The sequence below is a fragment of the Dipodomys merriami genome, unplaced genomic scaffold, assembly GCF_024711535.1.
Source record: "Dipodomys merriami isolate MVZ:Mamm:240054 unplaced genomic scaffold, mDipMer1.0.p SCAF_467, whole genome shotgun sequence".
In the NCBI taxonomy this organism is placed as follows: domain Eukaryota; kingdom Metazoa; phylum Chordata; class Mammalia; order Rodentia; family Heteromyidae; genus Dipodomys; species Dipodomys merriami.
The window spans coordinates 39685-65114 of NW_027206032.1; the positions used below are offsets into that span (position 1 = coordinate 39685).

The 25430-nt window shown below is 42.4% G+C and overlaps 1 protein-coding gene across 1 annotated transcript in view; it reads left to right on the plus strand.

Moving 5' to 3' along the window:
• LOC138808678 (glutamate receptor 1-like) overlaps positions 1-25430 on the plus strand; it is a gene marked incomplete at its 5' end in the record, with an annotated part of 72177 nt that overhangs the window by 21855 nt on the left and 24892 nt on the right. Inside the window, one exon of the mRNA XM_069994921.1 lies at positions 4233-4480. Within this exon, the coding sequence (XP_069851022.1) occupies positions 4233-4480 (248 nt within the window). The remainder of the gene's footprint in view (positions 1-4232; positions 4481-25430) is intronic.

Here is a 25430-nt window from a genome sequence, read left to right on the forward strand (position 1 = left end):
AGGAGACCAAGATATTTCCCCCTGTTCTGCTCCTAATAAGCTGCATGACATTAGACAATTGAGCTATATCACAGGACTCAGTTCATTTTTTTGCTGCTCTTAGGGCTTAAAATCAGGGCCTATGGGCTGTCCCTGAGGTGTTTTTGTTTGTTTTGTTTTGTTTTGTTTGTGCAAGGCTTGTGCCTCAACTCCACTTCCACTTTTTTTGATGGGTAATTGGAGATATGACTCTTACAGACATTCCTTGCAGGCTATCTTCAAACCTTGATCTTCATATCTCAGCTTCCAGAGGAGCTAGGATTACAGGCGTGAGCCACTGGCACCTGACCGGTTCCTTTACTTATAGAATACTGCTATATCCCTCCCAAGAGTCCTATCTCTGTGACTCTGACTTTTGATCTCACCTAGACTTTTCAAGGTGGAGAGATATACCACCACCACTACACACAACACACACACACACACACACACACACACACACACACACACACACACACACACACACACACACACACACACACACACGAACAAGGAGGAAATAGAGAGGCTAGAATTCTTCCACTGCCATCTTTGAAAGAATCTGGCCTCCAGTCCTGATAGCAGCCCCAGAGCTTTTTGGCAATCCCAAACCAGAGTCACTTAATCCTCCATCGACAATTTAATTAAAGATGTGTGACAGGCCAGTGGGAGCTGCAGATTTCAAGAGAGATCCAGGAACAAATACCTGGAGTCTATTCCCAACAATTCCCTGCCATTCATGCTCCCTTTCCCATTCCTGGAGATGAGATTTTCCTGATGATCTTCACTCATGCCTGTGAGCCCAGCTTTGGTGTCTGGGGCAGGAGGGTGAGGCTGAAGAGATGTGTTAATTTTCTGCATACTGCTGCCTGAGGAACTCCTCAACTCTGCCTTGTCCACAACCTAGATCCCTGCTGTGTCCATCCTGTCAGGTCGAATTGCATCTTGCAAATTTCCCTGCTTTGTGTTTTGTCGGGTTTTATGCCTGAACGATCATGTGCAAATCTGGTCACAGATGAATTCTACATTTCATGGTTTCCTGGAAGAGAATATTAAATACATTTGGGGCTGTGGGTGTTTTCTCTTCGGTGCTTGAAATGTTTCCTCCGGTTCTTTCTTTGTCTGTCTTGCACATTGACACTGTTGCTTGAATGATGTACCTTCGTCTAAAAAGAAAAAACAAATGTGCTAGAAAGACATAGAAAGAATCAAGCTAGCAAGAGAATTAAAAATTATTATGTCCCACAGTGAGACTAAAGGAGACATTCTTAGCAGAGGAACCCAGAGGTGTAATACCTCTGAATATTTAAAATACTATTTATTGACAAAAGTTCCAAGAAATGAAAACATGGAGGGATTTGCTGCTGCTGCTGCTGCTGCTGCTGCTGCTGCTGCTGCTGCTGCTGCTGCTGCTGCAGGTGGTAATGGTGGGGTTTTCTTTTCTTCTTTTTGTCTTTTGCTTGTTTGTTTTTGTTTGGTGTTATTTTGTTTCTCCTTTTTCTGTCTTGTGGGGCCAAGGGAGGGTATGAAAATGGAAGGAGGGAGGGTAAACAATACAGTCATACTCTTCTACAGACAGTAGGTAGAAAATAAACTATGCAACTTGTGGGCAGGGACAGGAAGGGAGACTAGGGGAAAGCAAAGGAAGGGGTAACATTGTCTAAAAACAAAAAAAGAGGGAGATGTACTCATTAGCTGATAAAATAGTAACCACCCTTGTACAAACAGCTGAATAATAACAATAAGATTGTATTTTTTAAAAATAGAAGATTACTATGCCCAAATGGAGAGACTAAAATCCAATGGGAAGGAATTTTTCATAGAGGAAACCATGACTTCCAAGCAGCACTCAAATTCAAACCCACAACTGCTAATTCCCAATTAGCCTTCAAATGCCTTCAAATCATGAAGCGCATTATAAAATGAATAAACTAGTTCATCTAAGGATGGACCATTAAAAACTAAAACTCAGCATACCAAATGCCTCCCTGAAATTCTCAGTAGCTATTTCCAATATTTTACCCTTAAAACCTGGAATTTTTCTGACTCCTAAATGTTTCTTATTCATCAACTGGCTCAAAGGACAATTGCATATCAGTATGTTGCCAAGAAATGATGTTAATATCAGAGAAATACATCTGAGCCAACACTGGTGTCTCATGCCTATAATGCTAGTTACTCAGGAGGCTGAGATCTGAGGATCACAGTTCAAAGCCAGCCTGAAGTCCATGAGACTCATTTCTAATTAATCACTAAAAAAAGAAAGAGAGAGAGAGAAAGAAAGAAAGAAAGAAAGAAAGAAAGAAAGAAAGAAAGAAAGAAAGAAAGAAAGAAAGAAAGAAAGAAAGAAAAGAAGGAAGGAAGGAAGGAAGAAAGAAAGAAAGAAATGAAGGAAGGAAGGAAGGAAGGGAGAGAGAGAGAAAGAAAGAAAGAAAGAAAGAAAGAAAGAAAGAAAGAAAGAAAAAGGAAGGAAGGAAAGAAAGAAGGAAAGAGGAAGGAAAGAAAGAAGGAAAGAAAGGAGCCAGAAGTGGGGGAGCACTAGCCTTATTCAAAGATCAGGGGTAGTACCCAGGCCCAGAGTTCAAGCCCTAGCACTAGCCCAAAGAAAAAGAAATACTTATACACAGAAAGGAATAATATAGTGTGTGTATAATAAAATGTTTATATTAAATAAATACATCAACTTCTGGTAACCACTGAATTTTTATATCGATTGTATGACTCTAGTTGGAATTGCCTTTAAAAAATTTTATAGCCCATTATACGTATTTATCACTTTCTATTTCAAAGGATTTTTCAAAAGCCACATTCCAGTGTCCCCAACATACCTCTGGGAAAGGATTCCCTTGAGAAAGTGCTTGTGAGATGACACTTAATCCAGGCTCCTAAGTCATGAGCCCCCATTAAGGACCTACTGTATATCAGGTACTCAGGTAGACTCTGGGAGCATCCACTACCTTGAACACAGTTCCTATACAATTTGCTAGGACTTATCCTAGTTATCAGATGCATCTCTTTGTGATGGATTGAGATACATTCCACACCAGTATCACCCCTCACATTACTGGTGGTCAAAGTGAGGATGACATGCACTCAGTTGGGTTCTGGGAGGTTAGAACAGGGAATCTTTATGTCTTCAAATATCCATATGTTAAAAACATGTGCTCACTAAAGATGAAGACCTATTGCCCTGGGCAGTAGCTGATCTCTAAATCGGTAAGATATACTCTAGCCCAGGAAAGCAGAAAGGCTGTTGCTGGACCAAACGATCCTATCAGTTGGAGTAAACAACCCAAACAAAATCCCAAAGGAAATAAGAACAAAGGTGAATGAGGATGAAAAAAAAGAACATGGTTGAACTATTAGAGAGTTTGTTGGTTTTTTTGTTTTGTTTTGTTTTTATGGTCTTGGGACTTGAACTCAGTGCCTGGAATTTGTTTCTAGCTTTTTTGCTCAAGGCTAGTACTCTCCCATTTTGAGCCCTAGCTCCTCTTCTGGTCTTCTGGTGGTTCATTCAAGATAAGAGTCTCATGAACTTTCCTGCCCAGGCTGGCTTTGAACTATGATCCTCAGATTTCAGCCTCCCCAGTAGCTAGGATTACAAGGGTAAGCCACCAGCACCTGGCTGATTTAGAGATTTTTCAAACTATAAACAGGTGACAATATTTGGTCCTAAGCTATTAGCTTTATCGGGTAATAAATTGCATTATAACGATGGATATCGCAATATGGAATGAATGGAATTTGGCAATCCATTAAACCCAACAGTCTTGCCTTTCAATAATGAAATTTGATTCCACTGATACTCAGCTCTCTACATCTTATATATATATATGGCCTTATATATGTATATGGCCTGATTAGATCACAAATAAGTTCTACAATGTCTTTAAAAGTCATACAGGGAACCAATTCCTTCACTGTCCCCATTTTTCAGAAGGAATAATTAAAATGAAGTAATTAAAACGATTCTGAGCTACTCTGCTCGTTCTGTGTTTGCAAGATATTTGTACTTTAGAACCTACCGGTACTAATTAGAGCCTCTTATTTTGCAATCGCTCATAATTTGTTTCTTCCTGAGCTAATCTGGCTCATGAATGTGTGATCAAGCCACACTTAGCTCTTCATTCATATGCATGTACCTACCTCATCCAAGCACAGCCAGCAACTTCATTCTGGCTTTGTTCCTATCCCTCCCCGTTCCTCCCCACCAGAGGTCTAAAATCGCTGTATTCGAGAAGATGTGGACATACATGAAGTCAGCAGAACCATCTGTGTTTGTTCGGACCACAGAAGAAGGAATGATTCGAGTGCGAAAATCCAAAGGCAAATATGCCTACCTCTTGGAGTCCACCATGAATGAATACATCGAGCAGCGGAAACCCTGTGACACCATGAAAGTGGGAGGTAACTTGGATTCCAAAGGCTATGGCATTGCGACACCCAAGGGGTCCGCCTTGAGGTAAGTAGACCACATCTGCTGCCCTCCTATTCCCCGTCTGCCCTTCCGATCTCAGAATTGAAGCAGCTGTGTCTTGTCCCATGGTTCCAATGCACAAGGCCAGCTGCCCAGGCAACTCTTCCTCAAACACCAGTGGGCCTGGAAGATTCCAGCCACCTGAGATCTTCAGCCCTGAGGTTGGAAATGTAACCCCCAGGGTGGGGGTAGGGGAACCTCAGCTTGCTTGGGACTGTCACTGCTGTGTGTTCCTCCCCACGCTTTGTCTTACCCCTCCCCCTCTGAGTGTGGTAAACCTTGTGCTTCGGTGGTGTGTGGTGTACTGTCCTCACCCCCCCCCTCCTTTACTAGATACACCTGCCATCCATCTAGGCCATCTGCAGACTTCTCCAGCAACTTAGATTCTTTGACAGGAGATGATGGTGTGTATACTATTTGTTTCTGAAGGAACAGAAATACATTGTCCAAAGGAGAAATCAAATGGATTGAACCATGATACAAATCCCCCAACCAGTTCCAAAATAGTAACCAGGGAAGAGCACCAAATTCTTGACAACCATGTTCTGATTGGTTGAGGGTCTGATGAGGAGTTGAGATGTCATTTGATCTAAAGAACTTAGATGTCAACAGTTAAGAAAGCAGGACACCAAGAGAGATTCCCAGAGCATGTCTGCCAACCCCGTCTTACACATAGGTGCTCAGAACAAGGCAACAACTCAAAAAAAAGGGGATTTTTGACTGACATGAATCTACAAGCCAAGTGTCCTGCACTCAGATGCCTTTCAACTATAGTAAGAGCCACCAATAGAATGTCTGGATGCCACATACTGTGGCATGTACATGATCTCCTATAATCCCCCTACATCTTTACATATTACCATTATTCCAATTTTACAGATGGAGAATCACAGGGAGACATTTGAATGACCTGGCTAGATTGACACAGCTAACAAGGTAGGCTCCAGAGCTCAAGGCCAGGCAGTTTGACTCAGAGCCCATGGTGATAATTTATTCTAAAGCTGTCCTGGGCTTAATGACCCACAGTGCCATTTAAGGCAGGAGACTGGACTCATGGCAGGCCCTATTCTTCAGGGCCAAATAAACCATCAACTCAGTGATATAAAGATGACTTTTGGAGCCTCGAGCCTCCACTTACCACTCAGAAGGCAAAAGGTGATGACAGATACTCTCACTTTAAGAATCGGGCACTAAGCCAGGTAGCGGTAGGTAGCACAAGCCTGTACTCCCATCTACTCAGGAGACTTTGATCTGAGGATCCCAAGTCAAAGCCAGCCCAGATAGGAAAGTCCATGAGACTTATCTCCAGTTAATCACAGAAAAAGCCAAGAGTGGTGCTGTGGCTCAAGTGGTAGAGCTCTAACCATGAGCAAAATGGAGCTCAGGACAGCATCCAGGCCCTGAGTTCAAGTTCCAGGACCAATTTAAAAAGAAAAAATCAGGCACTACAACTTTGAGTACTAGCATGGGTTTTATGGATTTTTCCCCCCATGCTCAAAGACTCTTGGATAAAGGCTGAACATAATGTCTTAACTCTAGAGTAAAACAAACCCTAATTCTTTTTTTTTTCTTCCTTTTTTTTTTTTTTGCTTACATCTCTATAAAAGAGATCACAGCTTTTTATTGACTTTTGAGAAGGAAAAAACAAGAAATTGGGAGAGAGAAACGAAAGGGAACATGTTTCAATTACAGATCACTGAGAACGGATCTACAAGTCAAGATTACCCAACTGGAGATCACATGATCCTGCCCTCTCCCAGTGCTTTCTCTCCAGTACCCATGAAGCCATTATTATCTCTATAAAACAAAAGCAATGTCCATCCTGCTCCAATCATCTTACACAGATTGATTTTGTTCCAGAAAAACATTCCACAAAGCCAGGTGCTGGTGGCTCACACCTATAATCTTAGCTACTGAGGAGGCTGAGATCTGAGGATCCAGGTTCAAAGCCAGCCCGGGCAGAAAATCCTGTGAGCCTCTTATCTCCAATAAATCACAGAGGAGGAGATCAGTTCATCTTTATATGATTTCAAATGGTAGCCACTACTTTTTAAAGACAATTACACCACTTGGAAGGCTGGAAAATGTACATTGGTGCACTCCAGGCATCAATACAAGCATTTCTTCTGCTCCATTAATGGCAAGACTTTGAAAGGTTTTTGTTTGTTTGTTTTTTTAATAGGCAGATGTTTTCCAGGTTTAGTGCCTGAGCTTGCATTCAACAACAACAACACGAAAAAAGCAAACCAGAAAACAAAAAGCAAAATACAAAAATACACAAAAAATCACCAACCCTTTCTGGCAGTATTCTTTCATCACTTTCTCTAAGTAAAGCAGAACTAACCACATCTGTGGGTGTTTGTTCCCTCTAGTCGGTTCCAAGTACTTTTAGGACCCATCATCCAGCTCAGAAGATTTAAAAAAAACAAACCCTGGTATCTCAGGTATCTCAGGCCCAACGATTCCTCTAAAACTTGCCAGTTCTACTTGGCAGAAAGCAAGCCACCATCCCCACAGACCAATAAAAGACTGTTAGTGGCAAAAACAAATTTTCTCTCTTCTGCTCTGGAAACAAATAGTCTAAAGAAGAAAGGTGGTTCAATGCATGATTTGCCACTTGGACGGTGGTGTTTCTCTGCAACAGATGCTGGTTTTTGGCTGTCACTGCATGTGAAGAATTGGGCAAGGGTCTGAGTTAATGTTTCAGAAACCCTTAGGTTGTAGCTAAAGACCTGTATAGCCAATGCCAATCACTAGGAACAGGTAACTGGTAGATCCGCTAATTATGATCTGTTGGGCCTTTTATTGCCAGCCAACTGTATCTCCTGGTCTAAATCTTTTTTATTATGATGAATACTATCTCCTGTTAGAGAAGATACGTTCCAATTTTCTCTTGAAGGGTATATGGCCTGTTTTATAACCTAAAATGTTAGCAAATGGTTCTCTTTCATAATCCATCCACCAGGAGTTGCTTGGATTTACTGAGTTATACCCTAGTCAGGACATTGGCCAAAGTCTGGTCTTTAACTGGGACTCTGGTTACATGAATTCTTCTCTGGTCCCTGTGATCATGCTGTGTTTGTCTTCTGTCCTGAGTTTTGTCCATGCCAGATGTACGGGCCAAGGGGGTAGGAGTATAATGCACCTTAGTGGTTAGAGGCACTGAGAAAGGAGTAAAAACCAGATCTCCTGCTACATACCTTCTCATCACAAAGCGCCGTGCATAGCCAGGTAGACAGACGTGGTGAGTGACAGGGAACCCTGATCTCCACAGGATAGATAGACTCTAGCACAGCACATGAGCAAAGTCACAGAAATGCCTGCTACTTTAGAATGCCATAAGAAAATCAAACCCTACCTGGGCACTGGGGCTCATGCCCTGTCATCCTAGCTATTCAGGAGGTTGAGATCTGAGGATTGCATTCCAAAGCCAGCCCAGGCAAGAAAGTCTCTGAGACTCTTATCTCCAATGAACCACCAGAAAACTGGACGTGGGGCTGTGACTCAAAATGATAGAGTGCTAGCCTTGAGCAAAAGAGCTCAAGGACAGCACTCAGACCCTGAGTTCAAATTCCACAACCAACCAAAAAAAAAAAAAGAAAGAAAAAAGAAAGTCAAATCCTAAAGGGAAGAGAGTCAATGTTTGACTGAGGGGATTTTCCCAGGTTTTTTGTTTTGTTTTGTTTTGTTTGGCCTTGGTAACATGGGTGTGAAGTCTTTCTGAAGGATGACATTTGGAAGAGTGGGAGAAAGGACAGAGTGGGAAATGCAGAGGTAATGAAACATGGGGCTTCTTTACCAGAACAAACAAGGGGTCAGTCCAGGTGAATGAGAGAATGTATTCAAGAGTAGAAACAATTTGTGGTGGCCACAAAAGTATGAATGTTCAGTATTCTCCACTGACAACGTGGGACTTTGAGTCTGACTTCCATTATGTACCTAGCAGTGTGTGTCTCTCCTGTGGATCCCAGAGAGGAGGATCATGGGCACAGAGGTCATTTGAAGGTCACTGTCATGTTCTTCATAGGAGACAATGGTCATGGTCCAGATTAGTATGGGATATAGATGGAGGGGAGACATGGTAGCCTGTGTCAGAGTCTTCACTTTGCAGCTTGGGAGTTTTGTAAATTAGTCTGCTGCTATAAGCTTTTGGAGAGCTGTATGTGCTTGCTCAAGAACTAACCAGATAACGACTAAGAGTAGCCAGGACAGGAAAGGGAAGATATGGGGTTGTGGCCCAAACAATAATTTTGCCACCTTAGTTTTACTTCTGACTTAAAAGAAAAATTGGTGGGAGGTGTGTTGTCTTCCTAGTACTGTATACCACTGAGGAAGCTGTCAACCAACTTTGCCCACTTTCTGCTACATTGACTCTACCTTGCCTATTTCCGCTTTCTTCTTCTTCTTCTTTCAATATAACATAGCTAGGCAGGCAGGCACCAGTGGCTCACACTTGTAATCTTAGCTACTCAGAAAGCTGAGGTCTGAGGATCTTGGCTCAAAGCCAGCTCAGGCAGAAAAGTCTGTGAGATTTTTATCTCTATTTAACTAGCAAAAAAAAAAATGGCAAAAACCTGGAAGTAAAGCTAGAATTCAAGTGGTAGAGCATCTCTCCCAGGCCCTGAATTCAAGACTCAGTACTGGGGAAGGAAGGAAGGAAGGAAGGAAGGAAGGAAGGAGGGAGGGAGGGAGGGAGGGAGGGAGGGAGGGAAGGAGGGAGGGAGGGAGGGAGGGAGGGAGGGAGGGAGGAAGGAAGGAAGGAAGGAAGGAAGGAAGGAAGGAAGGAAGGAAGGAAGGAAGGAAAGAAGGAAAGAAAGGGGTGTGGGAAAGGGAAGAAAGGAGAAAAGAGAAGAGAGGACAGGAGAGGTCAAAATTGGTCACAACAGTTTACTCTTGCTGTCATTCCCATTTAATATATTTTTCTCTCTTCACATATCCTGATGCAGAAAAAAAATATTTACTAAGAGCTATTAGCCTAGATTGGCATCTGGCCAAAGGGAAAAAAATTAATCATCTCCTAATTTTAATGTGTTATTAATCTTACCTCGAAGCTGATTTAAATGGCCGCTCTTAGATTCTAATTCCTGAAGTTTTCTCTAATGATCAGATTATTCAAGATGGGATCTAGAAATGTACCATTTGTGCAGGTTCACAAAGGACTTTGCTCTAACTAGACAGAAGTCTATTGGGGAAGGAGAAATAGAAATAAGGAAGAGAGATGCAGAGGTGGGGTGAAGAGACAGTGCAGGAAAAGGAGGGAAAAGCAGGTCACTTAAATGGAAGGGTATCAGATGACCTCACTTTAGGTGTAAGGCCCATTATTGCACCACCAATCTGTCCCTGCTGATTAAGAAAGCTAGAACTTCACAAGCCTGTTTTCTTATTTGTAAAACTGGATTCGGAAGTGGAGCTGTGGCTTAAGTGGTAGAGTGTGCTAGCCTTGAGAAGAAAAAAAAAAGACTCAGGGACAGCGCCTAAGCTCTTAGTTCAAGCCCTAGGACCAGCACTAAGAAAATAATAATAATAATGATAATAATAATTTTTAAAAACTTGGAATAACAGTGATTCTGAGCTGGGCACTCATGTCTCAAACCTGTAATCCTAAACTACTCTTGTGTCTGAGATCTGAGCATCACAGTTCAAAGCCAGCCCCAGCAGACAAATCCAAGACATGCTTATCTTCGGTTAACCAGCAAAAAGCTAGAAATGAAGTGTGGTTCAAGCTATAGAGTATCAGCTTTGAGTAAAAAAGCTAAGCGAGACCATGAAGCCCCTGAGTTCAACTAAACTCCTAGTATCGGCACAAAATAATAGTAATAATAATAATAATAATTCTGTAAAGTTGCCTTGACAACATTTGATAAATTGCATAAAGTTGCTGCCACAGTGTGTACCAACTAACGTTCATTGTCTATCCAGCAGCCCTTGTACAAAGTCATTTCGGAACCAAATATTTATTTTTCTTTCTTGGCAAAACCAAATGTGTTGATCAGAAATCCATGAATCCCACCCCTTAATCTCACTCCTTGCACACATCAGCCATACTAAATATAAAGTGTCTCACTCTGAGAACAACTCACAATCCTCTCCCACCAAGAACATGCTAACAGCACAAAATAAAATACTAATATTTTCTCCCCTCCTGTTCCATCCCTACTCTCTCACAAGTAGCCGTCCCTCTTCTTATCCTGTCATACTGGTTCAGGGTAGATACACACAGTACTGGGAAATGATTTGTCCCTGATGAGTAGCTAGAGATGCTTGTTGTCATGGTAACCTCATGAACTCTGTGACCTGGGTCATGCCTGATCAGAAACAACAGCCCTCTGAGCAAAGAGGATGGATTCACATTGCCTTCCTCAGAAGAGCTGGAGAGAAAGCAAGGGAGCGGGGAGGGGGTGGGGGGGAGGAACCGTGCGTGCGAGCGCATGGGTGGTCGTTCACATGTGTTTCTAAATGTGCACGTGCATTGACACAGAACTTTCTCCAGTCAGATGGTTGGTATATTATGGACAGTGTAGAGCAATAGTCCAGTGTCAAAATCCAGGCAGACTAGTTGGCAAGGGCTTCTCGTAGCATTCCAGTGGTGGGGATGGTAAGACTGGTTAACCTTTATTCATCACTGGCCATCCCAGATACTTCTAGAGCTCATGTTACCTTATATAAACAGCACATGGACATCTCTCACACAATGTTAGATCCATCCAACCAGTATGGAAATTGATTAACTGAGATTCCACAAAGGGATGTTATCTGCCTTGCCTCCAATTCCTAAGGAAATCTTTGTCTCCATTCTGCACCACTAACGTATTGATTTACAAATCTACTCCAAGATCAGAGCCATCCAAGAGGCAGATGTTTGGCCTGATCACCACAAAGGGGGCAAGGTTTCAGCCAGTGTCACAGGTTTCAGACAGTATCACTGTCCGCCTTGCTCACTTGCCTCTAACAGATTGAACCCGAAACACCCCCAAAAGATTTTTATGATTTCCAAAACTCGATATGCTTTTAATTTCTTTCAATTAATAAAAACATGCTGGGTCGCTCAACACCTATAATCCTAACTACTCAGGAGCCTGAGATCTGAGGATCACAGTTCAAAGCCAACCCTGGTAGAAAAATCCATAGAACTCTTCAACTAACCAGCAAAATAAGGCAGAAGTAGAGGTGTGGCCCAAGTAGTAGAGTTCCAGCCTTAAGCAAAATTGAGAGCATGAGGCCCTGAGTTCAACTCTGGTACCATTATATACACTCATACTCACACACACACACACACACACACACACACACACAGTATTGAGCCAGGCATTTGTGGCCCATGCCTGTAATCCTAGCAACTCAGGAGGGTGAGATCTGAGGCTCATGGCTTTGAGCCCAGAGAAAAAAGTCCATGAGTCTCTTATCTACAGTTAACCACCAGGAAACCACAAGAGGCTCAGAATGGTAGATGCTAGCCTTGAGCAAAAGAGAGCTCAGGGATAGTGTCCAGGCCCTGAGTTCAAGCCCCAGGACTGACAGATAGATAGATAGATAGATAGATAGATAGATAGATAGATAGATAGATAGATAGATAGATAGATAGATAGATAGATAGATAATTATTAGGTGGGGGCTGATTATACCTATGGGTGATCATATCCATTTCTCACCAGTGCCTTCAGTATACTGTGGATGTTTAAGCACCCATCCTCCCTTCATCTTAACATGTATGTGGACATAATCATTGTCTTGTCACATGTTAGGAACCCAAGGATTTAGCGAGACAGTACTTTGCTCTGATGCTCAAAGTAATTTGAGTGGAGTCACAAACCATGACTCTGAAACCTCCATTTTGTTCCCATGCCCTCACCACTGAGCTAACACGCGTAGCTACCCAACACTGCCTTTGCCCATTTTAACACATCATCCTCAAAGCATGGAAGGAATGCATCAGGGACATGAGATGTCTGGTACCTCTAGAGTCCAAGTTAGTTCCACAGGAGCTCCATCGTGACGATATGTTTTGTGGGATTCTAGGGAAACCACACCTACAAATGTGCATTTTCTCTTGTGATAGCTCCAATTTTAGCACGCCTGGCTGAGCACTCATCAACAGCCAAGCCACACGTTAAAGAGAGAGAGAGAGAGAGAGAAGGGAAGAAGGTGGCAAGCATGAGGAGGTGAGGACGGCTCTGAAGAGATGAACAACACAGGAAATGAATAGCTTTTACAGAAGTGAGAGAGCTGTGCTTTGCCAATGAAAGCACTGCTTTTGCCTGCTGATTTACAAATTGTATGTTGCTTTCTTTTAAGAGGCCGCCCCTGTCAAAAATAGCAGCTCCTTTAAAAAAAAAATTAACCCTCTCTCACCAGTGACTTTATTTCAGACTCAACTAAGTTTTGGGTTTGGTTTGTTTTTTTCTTTTTTTTTTGGGGGGGGTAGCTTTTAGCAGAAGGTAGCTACCAGAGAATACAAAGGTAAACCAGGAGCAAGAAGGATGTGTTACTCATTCACATAGTTTCTGAGATTTGTGGATTTGGAAAGCCAGTGTGCTTGGGTGTTGATCGGTCCTGAGTCCAACTTTTCCTCTCATATTTATAACCCTGGAAACCTTGGGAAAGTAACAAGCAACATTTCAGACCAGTAATTGATGGCTACAACCCGGAAGTCAGAGTGAGTAGGATTTCAATGTCTGCTAGTTTAAAGCAAAACTGTCTTGGACAAGTTCCTTCACCTCCCTAAGCTTTCAGAGAAGATAGAAACAGGAAAGAACTCTAGCACTTATTTAAATATTTGTTAAGTGACCCCCCCCCAAAATAATACAGAGCACTTAGCACAGAATCTGGAACATAGTACAGTGACTAAGAAATGTTAACGATCATTTTTTTTAACATCTCTGAAGCTTTGTTTTCTCCTCTTCCAAGTGAGATCTTACTCTAAATGTTTCAAATTTGCCTTAGGAGTAAGATGAATCATTTGTGAACTCTATATCAGAGTTCAGAGCACAAGGGAATTGTGTATTTTTCAGTACTAGGGCTTGAACCTGGACCTTGTGCATACTAAGTAAGCACTCTTTGAGCTGTGTTCCTCACTCAAATGTGAGCAATTCTTGAATCTGAATCTTTTTCTTCACTCACTCCTACTTTTCCATTCTGCTCATGGCTAACCATCTGTTCTATTTTGAGGGTGTTCTCTACCAAATTAGGGATGATTACTTTCTCTGAGACCGATCACACTCAACATGAAATGAGATGCAAACTTCAAGATAGATGTTCAAACATGTGGCTTGAGTTCCTTGTACACACAATGAACGAAAGAATGTTTCTGATACCCATCCAGAATTCATCCATAAACCCAAAGGCAGAAAAGTCTAGGTAAAACCTTCACCGAGGCCAGGTGTCCGTGTCTTATGTCTGTAATCCTAGCTCCTCAAGAGGCTGAGATCTGAGGATCACAGTTTGAAGCCAGCCTGAGCAGGAAAATCCATGAGATTACAATTAATTATAGAAAAAGCTGGCAGTGAAGCTGTGTCTCAAGTGGCAGAGCACTAGCCTTGAGCAAAAAAAGAAGCTCAGGAACAACTCTCAGGCCCAAGGAGTTCAAGCCCAAAGACCAGCAAAAAGAAAGAAACACCCTCAGAAAGCAAAGCTATGTTTTGTCATGGGATAGACCTACAGAATCCTCAGACAAGGGGCTGGGAAGGTGGCTCAGTGGTAACATGCTTGCCTTGCATGCATGAGGCCCTGGGTTCAATTCCTCAGCACCACATAAGCAAAAAGAAAAAAGCCGGAAGTAGCGCTGTGGCTCAAACGGTAGAGCGCTAGCCTTGAGCTGAAGAGCTGAGGGACAGCGCCCAGGCCCAGAGTTCAGGCCCCATGACCAGACCCAAAAAAAAACAAAAAAACAAAAAGAAAGAAAAAAAAAGAATCCCAGACAAAAGAAAATCAGGCCTGGAAATTTACGTGTTATTATCCATCCTTCCTCAGTACAAGCACCGGCCAAACATAATGACCTCTCAATCATATTCTTCAGCCCCATAAAAATTAATTTGCTTCTTTGGAGAAGTGTTTACCTAGACAAATCCACAGCACGAGTCAAACCAGTCTGTTTGTGACCTATAAACATGACGAGTTTTCCCCATCCCTATGCTTTCTTTCTCCCTTGAGGAGGAAGAAGAAATTTCCAGACACAGTTCAGTGAATCGAGAAGCCAATTGTCCCAAAGAACCTCAGAGAGAATTTAGTAGGCCAGAAAGCCCTAATGATTGCTTGTCACATCCCTTGTCATCCGGCCAGCTTCCACGTGCGTGGGATCTTTATAAACACATTACCAAGTCATTTGCTGCTTCTGCTCAGTCTAATTCATGCAAAGTAGAAAAATAGTGGCCTACTATATATACCATACAACAAAATTAAACCAACTGACGTCCAATCCATGCATCTGCTTGGCAGCTACAATAAACATTCTAAAGGTAGCAGATGGAAGTTTGTAGCCATGATCGTATTAATTCTGTCAACCTTTCGAGGATCTTATTTTCCAAATGCCAAGTTAAGTACTCTTAAAGAGAGCAAGGATGAGTACGTTATGACTTTGTCATTTCCAGGATTATCATTATTCATTTCAAGGAACAGAAGGCCAAATAGTCCCAGGAGCCTGGTAAAGAAAATGAGTGAAGAGGGAAAAGCAGCGTGGTTCAAGTGGTAGAGTGCCAGTCTGAGCCAAAACACGAAGCAAGAGCACAAGGCCCTGAGTTTAAGCCCCAGTACCAGCACAAACACACGCACACGCGCGCGCACACACACACACACATACACACAAATAATTATTATAATTTTTAATTAATTTTAAATAGGTGATAAAATGAGTGAACAGCATCAGGGAGTCCTATGTGGTTTTTCTCATCATTAATAAAGTTATGAGTGCAGACAAAAACTCCAAGAAATAAGATGATCGAACAATCACTAGGATTAATAATAATTAGAATTCCTATTTATTGGGCAGTTCTTTATATGCATTCTATGATTTAGATAATGCTCACAAGAGTGAAACAGTTGCCACTAAGAATTCTCACTTTGTAGCTGGGTGCTGATGGCGCTGATACTTGTAATCCTAACTACTCAGAAGATCTAGGAGATCTGGGTAGAAAAGTCTGTGAGACTCTTTTTTTGGGGTCTGGTTGTGGGGCCTGAACTCTGGGCCTGGGCGCTGTCCCTCAGCTCTTCAGCTCAAGGCTAGCGCTCTACCACTTGAGCCACAGTGCCACTTCCGGCTTTATTCTTTTTGCTTATGTGGTGCTGAGGAGTTGAACCCAGGGCCTTGAGCATGCAAGGCAAGCGCTCTATCACTGAGCCACCTTCCCAGCCCCTGTGAGACTCTTATCTTCAATTAGCCACCAGAAAACCAGAAGTGGCTCCAAGTGGTAGAATGCTACTAGCTTTGAGCAAAAGCGCTCAGGGACAGTACCCAGTGAGTTCAAGCCCCACAGCCCAAAAAATAAGATAGATATAAGTAGAGCTGTCCAAGTGAAAGGTAAGGAGCTGTACATTGGGGTAAAAGGGGGAATGAGAGGAGAGTGGAATAGTTAAGAAACAGTGTCAGTCTTGGAGTAAGTCAGAATATCCTTCTTTTGACAAAAGACTCACGTTCTCCTTCATAGGCCAAAGCTAGAACTAAGTTATAAAGTGTATAAGTAAACACATACAAGGTTGCATGCATGCAAATGCATACAAATGTAGTAATCAAAGTATGGAGTTTGCAAGGGAGAATTCAAATGGTGTAATTCCTTAGAAAAACTAGCTCACAGCTGGGCACCAGTGGCTCACATTTGTAATCCTAGCTACATAAGAGGCTAAAGATCTGAGGACTGCGATTCAAAGCCATCCCAGGCAGGAAAGTCTGTGAGACTCTCATCTCCATTTCACTAGCCAAAAAGTAGAGCTATGGTTCAAGTGGTAGGGTGCCAGCCTTGAGCACAAAAGCTCAAGGACAGTGCCCGGGCCCTGAGTTCAAGCCCCATGATCGGTACAATTTTAAAAAATTAAAATAAACTTAACTCATAGTCCAACAAAATGAATGCCAGAAAACTGGAACTTGAAAGGTGGTGGGGAGGTGAAGGGGAAAAGGGTAGAAGAATGAAGAGAGGAAAGGAGTGGGAGAATGTAGTCATAAAATTCAACACATAGCCTAAGAAATGAAGAAAACTGAGGGAAGTAGAGGGGATGGGGAGAGTAATGAGTGGGTGACATCAATTAAGATGCATTGTGTGGCTGGAAAGGTGGTTTAGTGGTAGAATGCTTTCCTAGCATGCATGAAGCCCTGGGTTCAATTCCTCAGGACCACATACACAGAAAAAGCCAGAAGTAGTGCTGTGGCTCAAGTGGTAGAGTGCTAGCCTTGAGCAAAAGAAGTTTAGAGACAGTGCCCAGGCCCTGAGTTCAAACCCAAAACTGCCAAAAAAAATGCATTGTACTTACAGATTTGTTGAAAGATAACTCCTTTGTATGACTACTTAAATATAATAAAAATACAATCAGAAAAAGGAAACTGAGAACATGTCATTGCAAGAGAAATGGATGGAATTGAAGAACAGCATATTGAGGAAAATGAACTAAGTTCAGAAAGCCAAATTTCTCATTTTTTTTCTTATTTGTAGAAGCCAGACATAAAGGACACACATTGGATATGTACATAAATACAAACATGTATATTTATATTTATGTGTATGTACATATGTACATAAATATATGTACATATATATATAAACATGCAGATATATCTGTGTGTTTATATACATAGATATGTATTTATAGAGACATATACACATAAAACATAATTCTAACTATGGGATTATTTTATTAGGAAGAGGATTAAAGGAACATAGAAAGCAAATAGTGTGTGTGTCTGTGTGTGTGTCTATACATGTGCATACATACCACTTCCGGGGCTTGAACTCAGAGTCTGCACACTGTCCCTGAGCTTTTGTGCTCAAGACTAGCACTCTATGATTTGAGCCACAGCACCACTCCCTGTTTTGTTTTGGTTTTTAGTGGCTAATTGAAGGTAAGAGTCTCATTGACTTTCCTGCCAGGGCTGGCTTTAACTCATGATCCTTAGATCTCAGTCTCTTGAGTAGGTAGGGTTTTGCAGGCATGAGCCATTAATACCAAGCTATCGCAAATAATTTTGAAATATATTTCAACTCTATTGATCAGTAGGGGCTAAGGATAAGGAAAGAGAAAGCAGCTAGAGAGGGACATTCTGATTAAAATATTATACACACACACACACTCAAAAAAAAAAAAAAGAATTTCCTTCTCTTGCTCAGTAGTTTCTATTACTGGGGATAATTCTCCATTATTCTGACCCTATTGGCCTGCCCAGCATACTGCTTACACTGACATCTGCCTTCCCATGGCCTCATCTTTAGAACTAGCCCTGCTTTCCTTCCTTTCACTGAAAGAAGCATCTGCATTGAGCCCAGTGGGCTGGCTCTTATCCTGAATGGTGGCTCCATTCATCCATTCATCAGGAGGACAGTTCCCCCTCCCACCCTTTTGTGGAGCATCCCCAAGGTATCTAACACAGACCTGCTTGCCAGCTGCTGCTGACAAATGACTCCACAAAGCAGGACCAGATGTGCTTTACTGTGAGCTGCAAAGGAGCCATTGACACCTGCTTCTCACAATATGGAGTAAGGCTAAGGATCAGATGAGCCTGGAAAATGCTGTCTCTACCTGCCAGGAATTTGTCAGGGAGTGGGGGGGCGGGGGGAAGGGGGCATGTGTAGAGTGTGAAGCCACACTTGATGGCTCCATGTCATGTTAGTGTGCAGTTTCGGGGAAGGGGGAAATGCAAGTAATCTCTGCCAAATTTAGAAAATTGCTTCTTCTTTTCCACAACCCTCAATCAAGCTGTGTTTGCTTTCGGGGCCGAGTGCCCAGGGCTTCTGATAATAAAGAGCTCTCAGATTGGTTTAAAGAGTGAGGATGGATGATGTGGAATGGTATGTTTACTGTTATGGGGTGTGCAAGGATAGGCAGGACTAGACAAGAAAAGAAGGCTTCATGCATTCTGCTTTGGGTCATTGTAGGGAGATTTGTGGAGAGGAATATATTTGAGAGGCCTATAAATTAACTAGTGTCACCAAGTGACAAAGTGTGCTGTGTATAGCTTGTTCTGATCCAGCCGCCAGCCTCCCTTCCAAGATAGCATCAAGTCACTTTCCACAGTCATCCCTTTCGACTCTTGCACAATGGGGACCTGAAGCAGGCGTATATAATATTCCCATGTTACAGATGAGAAAATGGAGCTTCCATCAGTGTTATCAAGTGTCTTGATCAGCTTGGGCTGGAAGGGATTTTTCTAGGATATGCCACTTACAGGGTTAAAACCAAGAAAGTTCTGGATAAACTGTAGTGACCTGATCTCCCCAGCTATGGTTACGTGATGGCCCATAGATATGATCACACGTTATTAAGAGATTCAGCTCCTATATCCTCATATTCTTTCCTCTAACTCAATGCTCTGTGGTCTTTCTTTCTTTGTTTCTTTCTTTGTTTCTTTCTTTGTTTCTTTCTTTGTTTCTTTCTTTGTTTCTTTCTTTCTTTCTTTCTTTCTTTCTTTCTTTCTCCTTCCTTCCTTCCTTCCTTCCTTCCTTCCTTCCTTCCTTCCTTCCTTCCTTCCTTTCTTTCTTTCTTTCTTTCTTTCTTTCTTTCTTTCTTTCTTTCTTTCTTTCTTTCTTTCTTTCTTTCTTCCATCCTGGGGCTGGAACTCAGGGCCAGGCACTGTCCCCTGAGCTTCTTTGAGCTCAAGGCTAGTGCTCAACCACTTGAGCCACAACGCCACTTCCAGTTTTCTGGTGGTTCATTGGAAATAAGAGTCTCATGGACTTTCCTGCCTGGCTGGCTTTGAGCCACGATCCTCAGATCTCAGCTACCAGAGTAAATAGGATTACAAGTATGAGAACTGATATTTGGCTGCTTTTTCTTTTTCTTTTTCTTCCCTTTTTTTAAGCAACACAATTTATTTGTGCTATTTTGTACAGTTAGAAAGCAAAAGTAAGTCTGTGTCTTCCAGTGGACTATTCTCCATCAACATTGATTCTTTGTGGACCACAGACTTGTTCCTTAAGTATGCTCCTAAGAGGAGCATTTCCACCTGGAAATGGGCACAGGGGAAGGAATTTTGATTCTACCTGCATTCCTTAAAAAAGACCCAAGGGTGTTTGCATTTCAATCCAGTGTCCTGGAAAACCCCATTGACTCTTTTTCTCCCTTCTGTTGGGTTACTGTGTAATCTCTCCCACATCTCCATTCACCACTTTAAGCCACATCAGAATCCTGTGAACCTTCAGCTCTTCACTCATTCTTGAGAGTTTCTCAGTTTACTTTCCATGATCCACAGCTGCTAATGTAGAGCTGGAAGGGGACATTGAGGCCATTGTCTAAATGGGAAGTGATTGCGTGGATGATGTCCAGGACCCTCCTCCATCCAACCCCATCATACTCCCTGCCACTTCCCTCCGCTATGGTAGGGAGAACAAGCGTTGGTTCTTGCTGATGCTCTGGTTTTCATATCCAGTAAACAGCCCTTGCTTTATCCCAGCAAAGAATCAGGAAAAAAAATCCCATCCAAATAACCTTGCTCTTCAAAACTCGCAGCAAAGCCAGGCACTGGTGGCCTGTAGTTGTAGCTACTTAGGAGACCGAGATCTGAGGATCATGGTTTGAAGCCAGCCCCAGGCAGGAAAGTCAGTAAGGCTCTTTTCTCCAATTTACCACCAAAAAAAGCCAGAAGTGGAGCTGTAGCTCAAGGGGTAGAGTGCTAGCCTTGAGCACAAAAGCTCAGGAACAGTGCCAGGACCCAGGTCCTGAATTCAAATCCCAGGACTGGTGCACAGAAAACCATCCTCAGCAGAATACCCTCTCCAACCCTAGTCTGGACAAAGGCTGAGGAAGAAATCTAAGGACAAAGACCTGTCCTTGGCTCCTGAACACTCCAAAAACATAGAAGGAAGTATTAGAAGGAATAAGCTCATTTATATATAGATATTTAATCTGGTGCAAGGGATTTCTCATCCTTAACAGGTCCCCTAAATGATCTTTGGGGTGTTTTTGGTTTCGGGGGTTCTTTTTTGGGGGGGTTGCTGTCATTGTTGCTGTTTTTCTTGTTGTTGATGATGTTCTTGCTTTTTTTTGTTTATGGAAATACTGGGACTTGAACTCAGGGCTTTGAACTTTCCCTTCGCTGTTTTGCTCAAGTCTGGCCTTCTATCATTGAAGCACACTTTCATTTCCGGCTTTTTATCTCATAGTCATTGGAAGGAAGGGCCTCACAGACATTTCTGTCCAGGCTGGCTTCCAAACTTTAGTCCTCAGATCTCAGCCTCCTGAGTAGCTAGGATGACAGGTGTGAACTACCAGCACAAGGCTCTTCCTAAATATTTTTATTTTTTAATATTTTTATTATCTTTAGTTTGTACAATGGAGTCACCATGCAACAAAGCAGCTTATGAACACAGTACATCTCGATCCATGTCACCCCTTTCAAAATTCTCTCTCAAATATTTTCAAGTCTCACTCATAGATAACTCCTCTCCCCTTTATTGGAATGAATGGAAACTCCTTTCATGCATCTTCCCCTACAAGTCCAGTGGTACCCAAATTACTGTACATGAATAAGTACAGTCTCATACACACACATAAAAAGTCCAGCCTGGTGCTGGTGGCTCACACTTGTCATCCTAGCTACTCAGGAGGCTGAGATCTGAGGACCACAGTTCGAAGCCAGCCTAAGTAGGAAAGTCTGTGAGACTTTTATCTCCAATTAACTACCAGAAAACTAGAAGTGGCAATGTGGCTCAAGTGGTAGAGCCACTTTGAGCACAAAGAGGCTCAGGGACAGCACCCAGGTCCTGAGTTCAAGCCTTAAGACTGACCAAAAAAAAAAAGATGGGGTAGAAATACTTCACAATGTTTTATAATGCCAAGGAGCTAAATTAAAATCACGATCTTTTTAAAGTACAATTTAATAAAGAAAGAATAAGTTAACATTTTAAATGATCAGTGATCAATTTCACATAAAGGACTCGTGGGCTCAAGTGGGAAAAGTTTAGCTTATTTAATTTTTCCTTATTGCTTCCTTGATGAATGAAAATTTGGCCACATATTAGCCCCTCATTGGACTAGGCTTTCTGAATCCATGGACCAAATCCCCAATTTTTTATCTAGTTCATTCATTCATTCCATGTTTTCTCTGACAGTGTGGGACCAAACTCCTACCTTTTATGCAAAATGTGCTACATATTTTCAACGGGGCTAAGATAGCTCTTGTTTGACTTTTGTGCTCAGAGCTAGCACTCTATACTTGAGCCACACCTCCACGTTGGGCTTTTGGCCTGGGCTGTCTTTGAACCTTGATTCTCAGATCTCAGCCTCCCATTAGCTGGGATTCCAGGTGTGATCCAACAGTACTTGGCATGAACAGCAATCTGTGTGTGTAGATTTTTCTCTTTGATCTTCTGCCTTGTGGCATTCAGAGACTAAATCAAACCCTTTTTTCACTAACTGTGAACCCTAAGTTTTCATATAAACCCTATCTGTACTGAAGTCATTTTTTTTTCTCCATCATCCCTAAATCCAGGATTATAAGCATTGGCTCTATCTGTTCCTCTCATAGAGGCTATTAGATTTATTTAGGATTGCATCATTTGCTCTCTGTTGGTACAGATAGACTACTGATCTAAAGCTTCTCCCTGCTGAAAGGCCTTCCCTATCCCCTTTGAGTATTGCTTTCAAGGATTCTCATTATTTGTATGCAGTAGCTGTTGACTTCGTCTCCCAGACAACCTAGCCCTAGAAAGACTATTCTCTCTATGCTCTGAGCTTCTGATTTCACTTGTTAACACCATAGTCCTAAAACGCCCCTAGCTCCCATTCACGATCAGAAGTAATCTGTCTTCATAGTTGGTGTTTCTACAATTCCCTTTTTTCTTTTTCTCTTCCTTTCTTTCTTTCCTTCTTTCTGTCCTTCTTTCTTTCTTTTTGATGGTCATGGAGCTTGAACTCAGAGGGGCCTAGGTACTGCCCCTGAGCTTTTCTCTTCAAGACTAGAACTTTACCACTTTGAACCACAACTCCACTTCTGGTTTTCTGGTGCTTTAATCAGAGATAAGAATGTCACAGCCGGGCACTGGTGGCTTACGCCTGTAATCCTAGCTACTCAAGAGGCTGAGATCTGAGGATCTCGGTTCAAAGCCAGACCAAGCAGGAAAGTCTGTGAGACTCTAATTTCCAATAAGCCATCCGAAAAAAAAAACGGAAATGGCACTGTGGCTCAAGTGGTAGAGTGCTAGCCTTGAGCTGAAGAGCTGAGGGACAGTGCCCAGGCCCAGAGTTCAAGCCCCACAACCGACCAAAAAAAAAAGAGAATGTCAGACTTTCCTGCACAGGCTGGCTTTGAAACAGTGATCCTCAGATCTCAGTCCCTCCTGAGTAGCTAAGGTGGCAGGTGTGAGCTATCAGTACCCCGCTGATTCTTTTATTTTAAAATCAGATGCAATCTTCTGTGAACTTTTTTTTTTTTGGGGGGGGGGGCGGTCGTGAGGCCTGAACTCTGGGCCTGGGCGCTGTCCCTCAGCTCTTCAGCTCAAGGCTAGCGCTCTACCACTTGAGCCACAGCACCACTTCCAGCTTTTTTCTTTTTGCTTATGTGGTGCTGAGGAATTGAACCCAGGGCCTTATGCGTGCAAGGCAAGTGCTCTACCACTGAGCCACCTTCCCAGCCCTCTTCTGTGAACTTTTGAGAAACTTTTCTACCTCCCACACTAGAACTATATGCCTCTTTAAGACTGAGACTGATCATTTCTTGTTCATTCTTACAATTCCTACCTAGTACAGTACACGATTTTTTTTAGGTGGCCCTCTTAAATACTGTTGGGGAGTTGTCTTAAAAGACATCAAAAGTTCCATCCTCAGAGCTTTAATCCCAAAACCTTATATGATCAAGCTGAAGACTGAAACCAAGACACACAAAATAATAGGAGATGACACAAATGAACTGACTGCCAGGGGCTAGGGAAGTTTTAAGGTGAGGTTGAAGAGAAGTGCAGCGTTCAAGGTCAAGAGCAAGGGCAAGGAAAACAAGAGGGCCATAGAAGAACCAGCAGTTCTTGAGTGAGAAGTTAAACAAAACAGCACAAAGGAAGCACATGGGTGCCAGCAAGGGGAATGCTAGGTGGAGAAAAAACTTGAGGCCTAGATGCCTGGCCTGATTAAAATCCAATCTGCCTTTGGGAGAGAAGAGGCAAAGCGTGTCACTGATAGCCAGGTAGAACTTCAGGGGTCATTTTCATCCCACACACCTGAGATGCTTGAATTTGAATGGATGTATGGATAATTGGATCCCGACATTCTAGCCGTAGAATTTCCTTATGCTGAAACACAGCTAAAACCATCTGGAATGGATCCTTCTGACTTTAATTTTCCCATAAGTACCTGATTCCAGAGCTTTTTCAGAGTACCAAGTCAGACACCCTGGAAGCTCATATATTTAAAGAGATCTTGGAGACTGGCTTACAAGAATTCCTAGCCCTCCCTTCCGGCCAAGGTCTGCAAAGATAATTATTCCAGGGCCACATGGAGCCATCAGCTTCATGGCTGAAGACCAGGCCACAGGCTCTGGCCCTCTAGAGGAGTTAGCACCATGCAGATGGTTGTATCTGTGGTTATTGGCCTTCCTGAATCCTCAACCCCAAAGCATCTTCTGGACATCTGTCTGAGCTTCTAACTCTGCCCAGCTGAATCATACCTGGTTCCACTCAATTTGTTGTTTTATTTTGTTTTGCTTGTTCTCCAGAAGCCCTGCCTCCCCCCAGGGAGGGGTTGTTTGTTTTTTAATGTAGTATTTTTGGACAGGAAAATACATTTATTATAATTTTATTGTTGCTATTAAGGTGTTGTAGAGAGGGGTTACCGTGTCATAAGTCAGGTAATGAGTACATTTCTTTTTTGTTTTGGACAATGTAACCCCTTCCTTTGCTTTCCCCCAGTTTCCCCTTCCTATCCCTGCCCACAAGTTGCTTAGTTAATTTTCCACATAGTTATTCGAATAGCACAATTGCATTTGTTTACCCTTCCTCCCTTGGTTTCTTCGCCTCCTCCTCAGAAGAAAACAAACACAAATACCACCACCAACAATATTTTTAAAGGTATTTTTAAGAGTATTTTTTAAAGGGACCCATTTGAAGTCAAATGTATATCTCTTTAACTTTGCTTTTGGACATATTGCATAGAACCTTTTCTCCCAGTCTCTTATCACTATCAATTAGTAATGGCTTTGGATTAGAATGTGATGGATCTCCTGGACAGCACCTAGGATGTGGCAATTAACCCAAGCCAGAATAGTCAAAATGACCATGCTTTGAGTACCAACATTTTTATCTCAAAGAAGGAAAAGAGGTGGAAGCAAGGACTGGAAATGAGGAAGGAAGGAAAGAAGGAAGGAAGGAAGGAAGGAAGGAAGGAAGGAAGGAAGGAAGGAAGGAAGGAAGGAAGGAAGGAAGGAAGGAGGCAGGGAGGGAATAACCTGCTTGACTCTTCATTACTTTCCAGTCGTAAACTTGTCTTTTGAAATGACTGGCAGAGAAGATGTGTTTCTTGGTCATTGGGTTTTACAACCCACAGTGGTTATGCACATGCACCTTACTCTCACATCATTGCATTTACCCTCAGGCAGGCTATGCATTTGTAGAATACATGTAGCCAAACTAAGAGGTAAACCGGGGTGAGGGTATTAAGAAAATCAAAGCAGCAAAGTGCCTAATAGAGTACCTGGGCCACATCCCACTCTCTGCAAGAGAACTTTTAACTCCACTGAGCCAAGGACCCTGTGTCTTTGCTTACTTTCAACTTCTTTCTTGTGAAATCCCCAATAATGCCAGGTGTCCATGGCTCATGC